This window comes from Scyliorhinus canicula, chromosome 8 (genome assembly GCF_902713615.1).
Source record: "Scyliorhinus canicula chromosome 8, sScyCan1.1, whole genome shotgun sequence".
Lineage (NCBI taxonomy): Eukaryota > Metazoa > Chordata > Chondrichthyes > Carcharhiniformes > Scyliorhinidae > Scyliorhinus > Scyliorhinus canicula.
This window is the reverse complement of record NC_052153.1, coordinates 7,929,627-7,942,750: the sequence shown is the minus strand read 5'-3', so window position 1 is coordinate 7,942,750 and position 13,124 is coordinate 7,929,627. Positions and strand designations below refer to the sequence as shown.

The 13,124-nt window shown below is 49.7% G+C and overlaps 1 protein-coding gene across 1 annotated transcript in view; it reads left to right on the top strand.

Moving 5' to 3' along the window:
- Positions 1-13,124, top strand: part of tbc1d2 (TBC1 domain family, member 2) — a 73,565-nt gene that overhangs the window by 40,138 nt on the left and 20,303 nt on the right. The window contains exons 3-5 of the mRNA XM_038804110.1: positions 4,966-5,101; positions 8,880-9,019; positions 10,979-11,178. Coding sequence (XP_038660038.1) covers positions 4,966-5,101; positions 8,880-9,019; positions 10,979-11,178 — 476 coding nt within the window. The remainder of the gene's footprint in view (positions 1-4,965; positions 5,102-8,879; positions 9,020-10,978; positions 11,179-13,124) is intronic.

The window sequence follows — 13,124 nt, the reverse complement described above, 5'->3', positions numbered from 1 at the left end:
CTGTCCATGCTAACACAATGGCAGGTATTCGTTTCTCACAAGTTCCTGGCCAATATTTCCTGATCTTTCTGCCACACACGGTGTTTAGCCCTGTTCTCACGCTGCAAAGCCTGATTCAGCTACTTTGCCAGAGCTTTCACTTCAGACACTCTGAGCTTCCATTCGCACTGATGAGCGAGGTACACCCAGGATAAATCTTAGTTGGAGTGAGGTGGAAGCTGGTGTTCTGCGGATGGTGGAGTTCTCCGACTTCGCTCAAGCTCTGTGTTCAGCCTCTTTGGTTCTTGCCCCAGGCTGCGATCTGTTTTTCTGTTGCCAACCTCTGTCCTTCCAGCCTGCACGCCATTGCCTCCTTTACCTGCGTCCCTGCCTGCTCCAGATTGTGGCGGGACCTCTGTCAGACCCTGCGTCTCTCCCCTCGAGGCTTCATTCCCGCCGCATTCACCCTCACGTTTTAGCTCTTGTTTCTGGCATGTAGCCTGTCACCTCTCCAGTTGAAGCTCCTGAGGATTTCCAAAAGGGTTCTCGTCCTTTAAGAACATGTCAAACTTAGCCTTTTGGGTTGGTTTGTTGAGAAAGGTTAGGTTACGGTAATTGTTCTTGCTGTTGGTGTGCTCGTTGGACTTCAGAAGCTGCTGTACAGAGTGAAATAGGGGAATATTGGTGTTGGGCTGCATATACTTCATCAAATATACTACATCTTAGTCAAAGCATGCATATGCAACTTCCATCAGCTCGTCACCCTTTGTTTCTCGATCCTGACCCACATTTGTTACAGTATGCGAAGTGTTTGTCGCCTTGCTCCCAGCGCTGCCCGTCTGAGCCTGAACTACGGCTGTTTTTAGAGATTTTTCAGCAGCTGCTACTTTCTGTCCTTTAGACTTTTGCTTGGGCCTGTATCGCACTCCGACATGAGGGTCCCCTCGGCCCAGTTTAACGCGATTCTCTCCAGCCAGGTTCTCCCCATTAGGGATGAATAGTTACCCTTAACGACGTGCCGGGGCAAGTCTGTCCATTTAACTGCACAGTTACATTGATGCAACCCCTCAACAGCACTACTTCCCCAGTATAGATTTTTAGCATTATCTTTGAGGATTTTAAGGCAATATGTCGTAGTTTCTCTTGGGAAACAATTTCTGGTACCAATGAAACTGCTGCTCCTGTGTCCACCTCCATTTTCACCAGTTGCCCGCCCAGTAAAGGAGTGATCCAGTAACGGCTTGTTGAGTCCGCACTGGCCAGAATGTCCTTTTTCATGCCATTTGATTTTTATTTGATGTATTTGCTATTTATAATTCTTCTTTGAAACTTGCTGTTTCTTTCTCCAACATGCACTTTCGATGTGCCCCTTTTTACCGCAACTTTTGCATCTTTACTGCAGCCATCAGTTGCTTTGTGTGCCGAGTCTTTGCACATCGATGTTAATTCCGAACCTGTGTCCGTGTTCGGGTCTCAGGCGACATTTTGGGATTCTATTGCTTGAGCTTAATTGTTGCACTTCCTTAGCTGCTGATTCCATAGAGATCGTGACTTCTAAAGCCTCCTTTAGGCTAAGTTGCTTTCTGTTAACAGCCTTTTTTGGATAGCTTCACTTCTCAGCCCACACACTAGTCTGTCTCTAATGGTGTCATTCACAATATCTCCAAATTCACAGAATTCTGCAAATTTCTTCACAGTAGCTGTGAATTGTGTGAATGATTCACCATCTTGTTGGTTACACTTATGGAACCGGAACCTCTCAGCGATGACCAAATGTTTAGGCGAGACGTGGCCCTGCAATATCTCCACCATTTCACCAAGAGTTTTCGAGTCTGGTTTTTCTGCTTGCACCAGACTTCGCAGGAGGTTGAAAGTTTTCCCCCACCCCCTTCGTGCTCAGGCAGGTCGGCACTACTACGTCCGCTGCAATTCGCCTGGACAAAGTATTTGGATCTTTCAGTGTTTGCTTCGACAGAGCCTCCTCCACCCCTTTCAATGCCTCGCCCTGCTCCTGCACTGTATCCGATATTCTTGGCTACCTTATCGGGGGCCATCATGTCCTCTACCGAGTGCTTGAGGGACTCCAGCCTCTCCCTCCTTTGCCTCTCCTCTCAATTGAATGGCCGTTCAAACTCCACCGCCATCACCCCCATCAATGTATCCGCCGTTATCCAGGCGGCCCTTCCCGGCTCACTCACCTCTGCCATCGTCCCTGTCCACGCACCCTTTGTTGTGCTCGAATCTCCGGGCGGACCGGCGCTCCAATCCTTGCTCCCTGATTTTTCCGCAGGTTTCTTCCTCCACCAACTACTCCCGACAGGGACAACTTTTCATGCACTTTGCCCCACACAAAACAAACGAATGAAAAGGGCCTCAAACACTGGTGGGAACAACCCAACGTGCAGCCCCGTCCTACATGTCGCCGCCACCCAGCAGTGAACCCACCGTGGATGCGACTTGCGCTGACAACACAAAACCTTCAGCTAAAAGGGATTTGCATTCAGTTGACAAGTGTGTCTTCAGTGTGACATCCCAGTGAGCGGCCCCTGGGATGTACTGTCTCTGCCTCTAGGTATGTTCTGGATTGGCAGCTCTACTTTGGTTTGAGATAAGCGCTTGAGTTTCTATTTATTTTTGATCAAGCTCCAAAGGGTTTGGGAAATTTACCGACATTGTTTCAATCCGGCCTCCCTTCAGAAGCCATCAGGAAGTAAGAAAGAGGCAGGACGGACCACAGGGGGTTTGTCTGCTGCCAGGAAATGTACTTGCGGAAAGAATAACTCAGATAGATAAGTTAATGATTGTTTTACTGTTTCCTGCACTACTGAAAAGTATACGGCATCTTGTGCTCTATGAACAGCAGCTTACAGTACAAAAAATGCTGTTTATAGAACACAAGTTGGGCCTCTGCAGGCGTATTGTGGCCAAAAGGAGGCATCAGTAATTAGGAAGGTTGTCAGACCATACTGAGGCAGCAGAGGAGATTTACCATTATTTTATTTTATTCGTTCTTGGCAAGTGACCACTGCTGCTCAGGCCAACATCTATTGCCCATCCCTAATTCCCCTTGGGAAGGTGGTGGTGAGCTGCCTTCTTGAACCGCTGCAGTCCGTGAGGTGTAGGTACACCCATAGCGCTGTTAGGGAAGCAGTTCCAGAATTCTAACTCAGTGACCGTGAAGGAACGGTGATTATATTTCCAAGTCAGGATGGCGTGTGGTTTGGAGATGAACTTGCAGGTGGTGGTGTTCCCATGCATCTGCGGCCCTTGTCCTTCTCGGTGGCAGAGGTGGAAGGTGCTGTTGAAGGAGCCGTGGTGAGTTGCTGCAGTGCATCTTATAGATGGTACACACGGTAATCACCGTGCTTCAGTAGTGGAGGGGCAGCATGGTGACACGGTTGTTAGCACTGCTGCCTCACAGCGCCAGGGACTCGGGTTCAATTCCAGCCTTGGGTCACTGTCCATGTGGAGTTTGCACTTTCTCCCCTTATTTGCGTGGGTTTCCTCCGGGTGCTCCGGTTTCCTCCCACAGTCCAAACATGTGCAGGTTAGGTGGATTGGCCGTGCTAAGTTGTCCTTAGTGTCCAAAGATGAGCAGGTTAGGTGAGGTTATCGGGTTACGGGGATAGGGTGTCTGCGTGGGTTTCCTCCGGGTGCTCCGGTTTCCTCCTACAAGTCCCGAAAGACATGCTTGTTAGGTGAACTGGATATTCTGAATTCTCCCTCTGTGTACCCGAACAGGCGCCGGAATGTGGCGACTGGGGGCTTTTCACTGTAACTTAATTGCAGTGTCAATGTAAGCCTACTTGTGACACTAATAAAGATTATTATTATAAATACATTTGAGGGGCAGCACGGTGGCCTAGTGGTTAGCACAACCGCCTCACAGCACTGAGGTCCCAGGTTCGATCCCGGCTCTGGGTCACTGTCTGTGTGGAGTTTGCACATTCTCCCCGTGCCTGCGTGGGTTTCGCCCCCACAACCCAAAAATGTGCAGAGTAGGTGGATTGGCCACGCTAAATTGCCCCTTAATTGGAAAAAATAATTGGGTAATCTAAATTTAAATAAATAAATAAATACATTTGAGGGCAGCACGGTGGCACAGTGGGCTAGCCCTGCTGCCTCACGGCGCCGAGGTCCCAGGTTCGATCCCGGCTCTGGGTCACTGTCCGTGTGGAGTTTGCACATTCTCCCTGTGTCTGCGTGGGTTCTGCCCCACAACCCAAAGATGTGCAGGGTAGGTGGATTGGCCAAGCTAAATTGCCCCTTAATTGGGAAAAAAAAATAATTGGGTACTCTAAAAAATTTTTTAAATAGTCGTGTCCACCCAGCCTCTTCACCGCCTCACAACTGTCTGGGACATTTCTAAATTTAGGAATGACCACCAAATTGGAGAAGATAGTCAATACCGAGGAAGACTGTAACAAATTCCAGGAGGACATGAATAAACTTGCAGGATGGAATTCAGGGGGAACTCCTTTTCCCCCGAGACTGCGGAACTCGCCACCACAGGAAGTGGTTAAGCACATACTATAGATACATTTAAGGGGAAACTAGAAAATCACGTGAGGGCGAAGGGAATAGTGGGTCACGATAATAGATGTAGATGAGAAGAGGTGGGAAGAGGCTCCAGTGGAGCATCAACACTAGTATGGACTGGGCAGGGCCGAATGGCCTGTTTCTCGCCTGTGTATTCCCAACTAACGTTGCCCCTGGTGAGGGGGCATGAACGAAGGTTGGGTCACGGGCTACACGTTGATTTTAAGGAGATAATGCAGTTATTGCTCGTGGATTTAAAACTCCTGTCGTGGTCTGTGGTGTGATTGTGGGTGGTGGGGCATTGTGGGAAACCTTGCTTGCAAAAGTGGCAGCCGGAAGCAGCGTTTCGGCCAGCGTGCGCTGGACATGGCCACCGCCACTGATAAGCCGCCCGGTCATGTTCGCACCTTTTTAACGAGGGGGATGAAAACTTCCCACTTTCCACAGAGGAAACGGATGAATTCTTGGATCCCGTGAAGACGCCCACTGACCACGTGGGAGCGGAGGCAGCTTCTCTACCGGTCGCACTGCAGCCAACCACCCTGCACAACATCTCTCTCAAGCACCTGGGGACGGAAATCCAGTAAGTGTTTGCTGTCATACTGCTTTTCGCATGGGGAGGGGGGGGGGGAGAGGGGGGGCGGGGGTGGGAGAGACGAGAAGGGGGGACGCAGCGAGCTGTTATGTTCCGGGAGGCGCAGCCTGAAAGGGTGGTGGAAGCAGATTCGGTGGTAGCTTTCAGAAAGAGAATGGTTCTGGCAGTGGGAGACGTCAGTCACATAGAGAGATTGGAGAAGTTGGGACTGTTATCTTCGGAGAAGAGAAGGTTGAGATGAGATTTGATAGAGAGAGATTCAAAATCACAAAGGGGAGTGCCTGGATGGGGGAACGGCTGTTCCCGCTGGTGGATGGATTGAGACCACGAGAGCACAGATTTACGGCCATTGGTAAAAGAAGCAGTGGAGATGCGAGGTGGTCAGGATCTGGACTGTGCTGCCTGAGAAGGTGGTGGTGGAAGCTGGGTCAATCGTAGCGCTCGGGAGGGAATTGGATTATTTTCTGAAAAGCAAGATTGTGCAGGGTTACAGGGAGAAGGTTGGGGAATGGTACCGGATGCATAGGTCAATTGGAGAGCCAGCACAGACATGAGGGGCCAAATGGCCTCATCCGCTGTAACCATTCTGTGAAAAGAGAGTTGAATAAAGGCTTGGCAAGGCCGTGGGGAAAGAGCTTTTGAGGAGTGGGACTAATTGGATGGCATTTTCAAAGACCCAGAACAAGGGCAATGGGCCAAATGGCCTCCTTCTGTTCTGAATAGGCCATAAAATCATAAGATATAGGAGCAAAATTAGGCCATTCAGCCCATCCAGTCTGCTCCATCATTCGATCATGGGAGATATGTTCCTCGTCCCCATTCTCCTGCCTTCTCCCCGTAACCCGTGATCCACTTATTAATCCAGAAATCCCCTTATTAATCAAAAACACCAGATTTGTGCTTGAGGCGCTTTTACCTACAAGGCTACAGGCCAAGAGCTGGAAGGTGGAATCAGACCGAATATTTTTTTCTTAGAGCACATGATCTCGGAGCAGGAGTCGGCAATTTAGCCTCTCGGTTCTGCTCCACCATTCGATCATGGCTGATCTCATCCTGGCCTCAACTCCACCGTCCAGCCCGTTCTCCATAACCCTTCACCCCCATTACCAATCAAAAATCGGTCTAACTCCTCCTTAAATTTACTCACTGTCCCAGCATCCAATGCACTCTGCGGTAGCGAATTCCACAGATTCACAACCCTTTGGGAGAAGTCGTTTCTCCTCAATTCCGTCTTAAATTTGCTACCTCTTATCCTGAGACTGTGACCTCTCGTTCTAGAATGTCCACAAGAGGAAACATCTGCTCCACGTCTACTTTTATCATCTTGTATAGTTCAGTTTGATCTCCCCGAATTCATCTAAATTCTAGAGAGCATGGGCCCAAACTGCTCAGTCTCTCTTTGTAAGACAGACTGATATGTCACTTGATATTTATGTCATTGACTGCCATTGGAGAGTTTATTATTCAAATGGATACTGTCCTCCTGCCCCCTTGCAAGCGGCAACCTACAGTTCAAATATTTGCAACGGCTCTTGACTACATTACTCAAGTAGGCCCAGGTGCCAGCAAGCACTGGCAGCTAGTCAGCTGTGTGAGGTGGGCTGTTAATCAGTTGAGTTGTTCCCGCGTTCACAGGATGTGGCAATGCTGGCATTTCCTCGTTGCCCTTGGAGAAGGTGATCGTGAGCCATCACCATGACAACTGAGTGACTCTCTAGGCCATTTTCCGGCATTTTAGAGTCAGCCACATTGGATGCGGAGTCAGAAATTCCCAAAAGACGCGCTTGTTCGGTAATTTGGACATTCTGAATTCTCCCTCTGTGTACTCGAACAGGCGCCGGAATGTGGCGACTAGGGGCTTTTCACAGTAACTTCATTGCAGTGTTAATGTGAACCTACTTGTGACAATAAAGATTATTATAGAACTAGGCTAGGCCAATCGAGAATGGCAGACATCCTTCCCCAAAGGATGTTTGCGAACCAGGATGGGCTTTTAATAACAATCTGGTCATTACTTAATTTGTGTGAATTCTAATTCCTCAACTGCCGTGATGAACTTTGATGAAGTGTCACTGGATCGCTAGTCAGATAACATAACCAATATGCTGCCATGACCTAATGTGTACACATATGAATGTTTAAGAAGATATTACTGCAATAATAATAATCTTTATTGTCACAAGTAGGCTTACATTAATACTGTGTGGTGGTATGATTTGCATAGCTGTCTGCCATTGGTGCAGAACACCGGCTTACCATTGGCCCTAGTCGGTCATGTGCCTCTCGACCGATTGGTTGAGACCAGTCATGAGACGACTCTCCGATTGGTCGAGAGGCTGAGTTAACCACGCCTCCATACCGAGGTATAAATAGTCAGAACACCCGGCGGTCGTCCATTTATTGTAGTCGACCGCAGGGCTAAGTTCTAGCTTATTAAAGCCTAACTTTTGTAAAGCAACTCATCTCACGTGCAATTGATGGCTCAACATACTGCAATAAAGTTACTGTGAAAATCCCCTAGTCGCCACACTCCAGCGCCTGTTCGGGTACACAGAGGGAGAATTCAGAATGTCCAAATTACCTAACAGCACGTCTTTCGGGACTTGTGGGAGGAAACCGGAGCGCCCGGAGGAAACCCACGCATACACAGGGAGAAAGTGCAGACTCTGCACAGACAGTGACCCAAGCCGGGAATCGAACCTGGGACCCTCGCGCTATGAAGCCATAGTGTTAACCACTATGCTACCGTGCTGCAATAGGAGTTGGAGTGGGAAATTTGGTGCTTGACTTTTTCCTCCCAACCCCCCATGACCCAAGGTCATTGCAGGTCACTTATTGTCACGAATAAATCCGTCAGAGTTCAGGAGAAACGTCTTTACCCAGAGAGTGGGGAGAATCCTCTACCATAGGGAGTGGTGGTGAATAGCATAAATACATTCTCGGGGAAACTAGATAAACACTTGAGGGAGGAAGGAATAGAAGGTTATGCTGCTGTGATAAAGAAGGAAGTGCTTTTGAAACATAAACCAGTTGGGCCAAATGCCCAGTTATTTCTGTGCGGTCGTACTGTGACTATCATAGATCATAGAATTTACAGTGCAGAAGGAGGCCATTCGGCCCATCGAGTCTGCACCGGCTCTTGGAAAGAGCACCCTACCCAAGGTTAACACCACCACCCTATCCCCATAACCCAGTAACCCCACCCAACACTAAGGGCAATTTTGAACACTAAGGGCAATTTATCATGGCCAATCCACCTAACCTGCACATCTTTGGACTGTGGGAGGAAACCGGAGCACCCGGAGGAAACCCACGCACACACGGGGAGGATGTGCAGACTCCGCACAGACAGTGACCTAGGCCCAGAATCGAACCTGGGACCCTGGAGCTGTTAAGCGATTGTGCTATCCACAATGCTACCGTGCTATCCTTTTTGGATGCTCCTGTCTAAAGTGGAAAATCCCTCAGCAGGTTTAGACTGAGTTGGGTAAAAGACACTGAACTCAAACTTGGGGTGGGGTTTTCCAGCCCTGACCACCAATCCCGTGGGAAGCCAATGGACTTTTGACTGGTGCACCTTTGCATCTTTGATAGGTTGCAAGGTCTGATTCACGTCATGTTGCATTCTTAATCCTCTGCGACTGTTAGATAGTGGCTATGCTGCTCTGTCCTTTGCTCACTGAAAGGTTCATTGACGCTAATCGCCATTTCCATGGGGTTTCATTTCTTTGTTGTTGCTTGTTTGTGTTCCGTTCCCCAAAAACAGGAATTTTGGTTCCAAAACAGTCTTTCAGTTCTCTGGAAACAGGGCATTAAGGGAAAGTAGAACATGCTTTGAGGAAACCAATCAGGCACCTAACGAGACTCCTGAAGACCTCTCACAGACCAAAGGAGAAGATGCAACAGGTAGGGCCTCGCACGCACTCAGCGGGAGCACTTCCAGACAAAACAAATTGAAAATGAATCCTTTTATATTTCCATAACTGGCTGAACTCCGCTCCCCCTCTCCCTACCACACAGAGGATTGCAATTATTTGTGATTCATTGATTTATCTATCTTTATTTGCTTTTCTAACAACGGGTTCGCCATGGGCTCCAGATGGTATGTGACACACCCTTTTGGAAAGAATTTACCTGGAAAGTACCATCTCGTGAATAACATATCACTGCGGGTGTGGTTTTCTATATAGACAGTCAAAATACACTTCACCCGGACGCAGGTTTGTACAGCACTGAGGCAGCAAATATTCACTGAACCTTTAGAGTCACTGCTGCTGGACCACCCACCCTAAAGCTGCTTTAAGTGCTGATTGAGGGAATGAATATCAGTCAGACGCCTGGCAAGAACTCCCCTGTTCTTCGGCGAATAGTGCCATAAGGTCTTTTACGTCCTCTTGAAAGGGCAGATCAGTATTTCAAACTTCAGCTGAAAAAACAGCACCTCCAACAGTACAGCACACCCTCAGCCCTGCACCTGGAGTGTTGGCCTGGATTTTGTGCTCGTGCGCCTGGGTGGGGAGGGGGAGCTTGAACCCACAGTAACTTCATTTGAAGCCCACTTGTGACAATAAGCGATTTTCATTTAATTTAATTCACAACGTTCCGACTCGGAGATGAGAGTGTTTGCTCCTTCGGCTTTTGGGGGGAAGCTGTCCCGAAGAGCCTTAGACGCTTTGCCCTCAGACCCAGCCATAGACAACACGAGGAGAGACAATTTTCCGAGTCGAGCTATTCCTGTCTGGATTGTGTTGCCTGAAAGGATGGTGGAAGGAGAGGGCGGCATGTGGCGCAGTGGTTAGCACTGGGACTGCGGCACTGAGGTCTCAGGTTCGATCCCGGCTCTGGGTCACTGTCCGTGTGGAGTTTGCACATTCTCCCCGTGTCTGCGTGGGTCTCACCCCCACAACCCAAAGATGTGCAGGGTAGGTGGATTGGCCACGCTAAATTGCCCCTTAATTGGGGAAAAAAAATTGGACACTCTAGATTTATAAAGAAAAAAGGATGGTGGAAGCAGATTCAATAAGTTTCATTCGGGAATCTGGATAAATTTTTTTTTATAAATTTAGATTAGCCAATTATTTTTTCCAATTAAGGGGCAATTTAGCGTGGCCAATCCACCTACTCTGCACATTTTTGGGTTGTGGGGGCGAAACTCACGCAGACACGGGGAGAACGTGCAAACTCCACACGGACAGTGACCCAGAGCCGGGATCGAACCTGGGACCTCAGCGCCGTGAGGCGGTTGTGCTAACCACTAGTCCACCGTGCTGCCCTTGGGAATCTGGATAAATAAGTGAAATGGAGAATCTCTTTTTTTTAAAAACAAATTTAGAGTACCCAATTTTGTTTTTTCCAATTAAGGGGCAATTTAGCGTGGCCAATCCATCTACCTTGCACATCTTTGGGTTGTGGGGGTGAGACCCACGCAGACACGGGGAGAATGTGCAAACTCCACACGGACAGTGACCCAGAGCCGGGATCGAATCTGGGACCTTGGCGCCGTGAGGCAGCAGTGCTAACCACTGCGTCACCGCGCCGCCCTGTGAAATGGAGAATCCCTGCAGGGCAACGTGTGAGGGAGCACCTTCAAAACATCAGTATATGTACGCTAGGCCGAATAGCTTCCCTCCGCGTTACATCATCCTCTAAATCTACCGCGGCATCTGCTATAAAAATGTGGGAGATTTCTCCTGATTTTCCTCTAAAGTGGAGTTCAGCCCAGTGATGATGGTTTTAAATTTACTCACCAATCGAGGCATTGGGGCTGTGATCTCACTGATTGGCCCTCCAGGCATTAAATGTCCATTGCAGTGCGTACAGCAATATGTAATGATCTAGTGTTTGCCTGTTCTTCTTTTTTTAAAGTTAGAGGCACACAGCAGGAAGGGGAGAAGGCGCCAAGTCGAAAGTTTTCAGGATACAATTTGAAATCACTGACCATTCGACACAATAGCACTCGGCCGACTCTGGAGCGAGACCCCGGGAAGGAGGAGATTGCCCCCGACAAAACTGCCAGGTTATACAATGACATCCTGGGACTTACCAGCGAGCTTAACGCACAGAGGGTAAGGCAATCATTAACTCGCGGAATGAGATCGCAGCAATAATTACCTGAATTGCATTTCTCCCGAGGTTGTAGAATCAATGGCTGGGACAGTATAGAAGGTGCCCATCTGGCTGAGTCAGACTGTGCCCTTTAAAGGGCAATTCAATTAGTCCCACTGCCCCTTCCTTTCCCTATGTCACTGCAATCCCCACCCCCCCCATCACTTTCGATGGTTTGTCAGGTCCTTCAGGGGTATTGAAAAAAATGACCTTACATTTATATAGCGCCCCAAATCACATTACTGGCAATGTTTAAAATGTAGTCACTTTGGAATATAGGAAAATTTGCTCTCCGCAAGTTCCCGTAAAACACACTTGAGATAATAGCCGTATCCTACCTTTCAGTGATGTTGGTTAAGGCATACATATGGATTCAAGACAGCCTGGCGAATACCTCAATTCCTCTTCAGAATGATTGGGGCTGGGAATCTTTGACGTCCGACTCAGAAGGCCGATGGGGTCGCGGTTTGACATCTCGCCTGAAGGACAGGGCGAGATTCTCCCATCGGGAGACTAAGTGCCGACGCCAGAGTGAAAACCGGAGTGTTTCACTCCGGCGTTGGAGGCCGCTCCTCGCCCCCTACTCTCCCACCCCCGGGGGGCTAGGAGCAGCGCCGTGTCATTTACGCGCACCGTCCTCCCCACGGGCGCCCCACAAGAAATGTCGGAGAGATCTTGCGGGGCGGCGGAGGAAAGGAGGTCCTCCTTCAGAGAGGCCGGCCCGCCGATCGGTGGGCACCGATCGCGGGCCAGACCCCTTTTGAGCCCCCCCCCCCCCCCGGTGCTGGATACGCCTCCCCCCCCCCCCCCCCCCACAGGTTGCCCCCCCAGTGTTCCCGCGCTGTTCCCGCTGGCAGTGACCAGGTGTGGACGGCGCTGGCGGGAACCCGTCGTATTGGGCAGGCCGCTCGGCCCATCCGGGCTGGAGAATTGCCGCTTGCCCGTTACAAATGGTGAGCGGCGATTCTTTGAGCGGCCAGCCGTAAATTCCGCCGCGCCTGTTTGGGGGGGTGGGAGAATCGCGTGCGGGTTCCGGGGCGGCGTGGTGGGACCCACCCGGCGTGGGGGGGGGGGGGAGAATTGCGCCTACAGTGTCTGTGGCAGTGAAGCAGCCCCTTGACGCTGCTCAAGAATCTTGAATGGGGTTCGAACCCACAATCTCCTGATTCAAGGGGAATAGAGTGCTAACCGCTGAGCAACGACCGCTGTCAGCCACATCCACATAGGGCAGATCAGGGATGTTTCTCATGCTGTGGTTTCATTGCCATTGCTACTTTTTATCCTGTACGAAATGGCTACCGTCCCCAAACACAAGTAGGTCAGCTGCGATTGATGCACTTCAGGATGTGATAAAGTCACGAAAGGTGCATTCCCTTGTACAATTGTAGCCATAAGTTCCTGTTGGAATAATTCTTACCTTTTAAAATTCTTTCATGGTGGGCATCGCCAGCAAGGTGCGGCAGGGCAGCACAGTGGTTAGCACTGCTGCCTCACAGCGCCAGGGACCCAAATTCAATTCCAGTCTCGGGTCACTGTCTGTGCGGAGTCTGCACGTTCTCCCCGTGTCTGCGTGGGTTTCCTCCGGGTGCTCCGGTTTCCTCCCACAGTCCAAAGATGTGCAGGATTAACCGTTCCAAAATTGTTCCTTAGTTTCCACGGATTTACAGGTTAGGTTATAAGGATGGGGCGGGAGAGTGGGCCTAGGTAGGGTGCTCTTTCAGAGGGCTGGTGCAGACTCGATGGGCTGAATTGCACTGTAGGGTTTGTATGGATTCAAGGCCAGCACTTGTCACCCATCACTAATTGCCCCTGAACTGAGTGTCTCGCTTGGCCATTTCAGGGGGCAGTTAAGACTCAACCACATTGCTGTGGGTCTGGAGTCACATGTGGGCCAGACTGGGTAAGG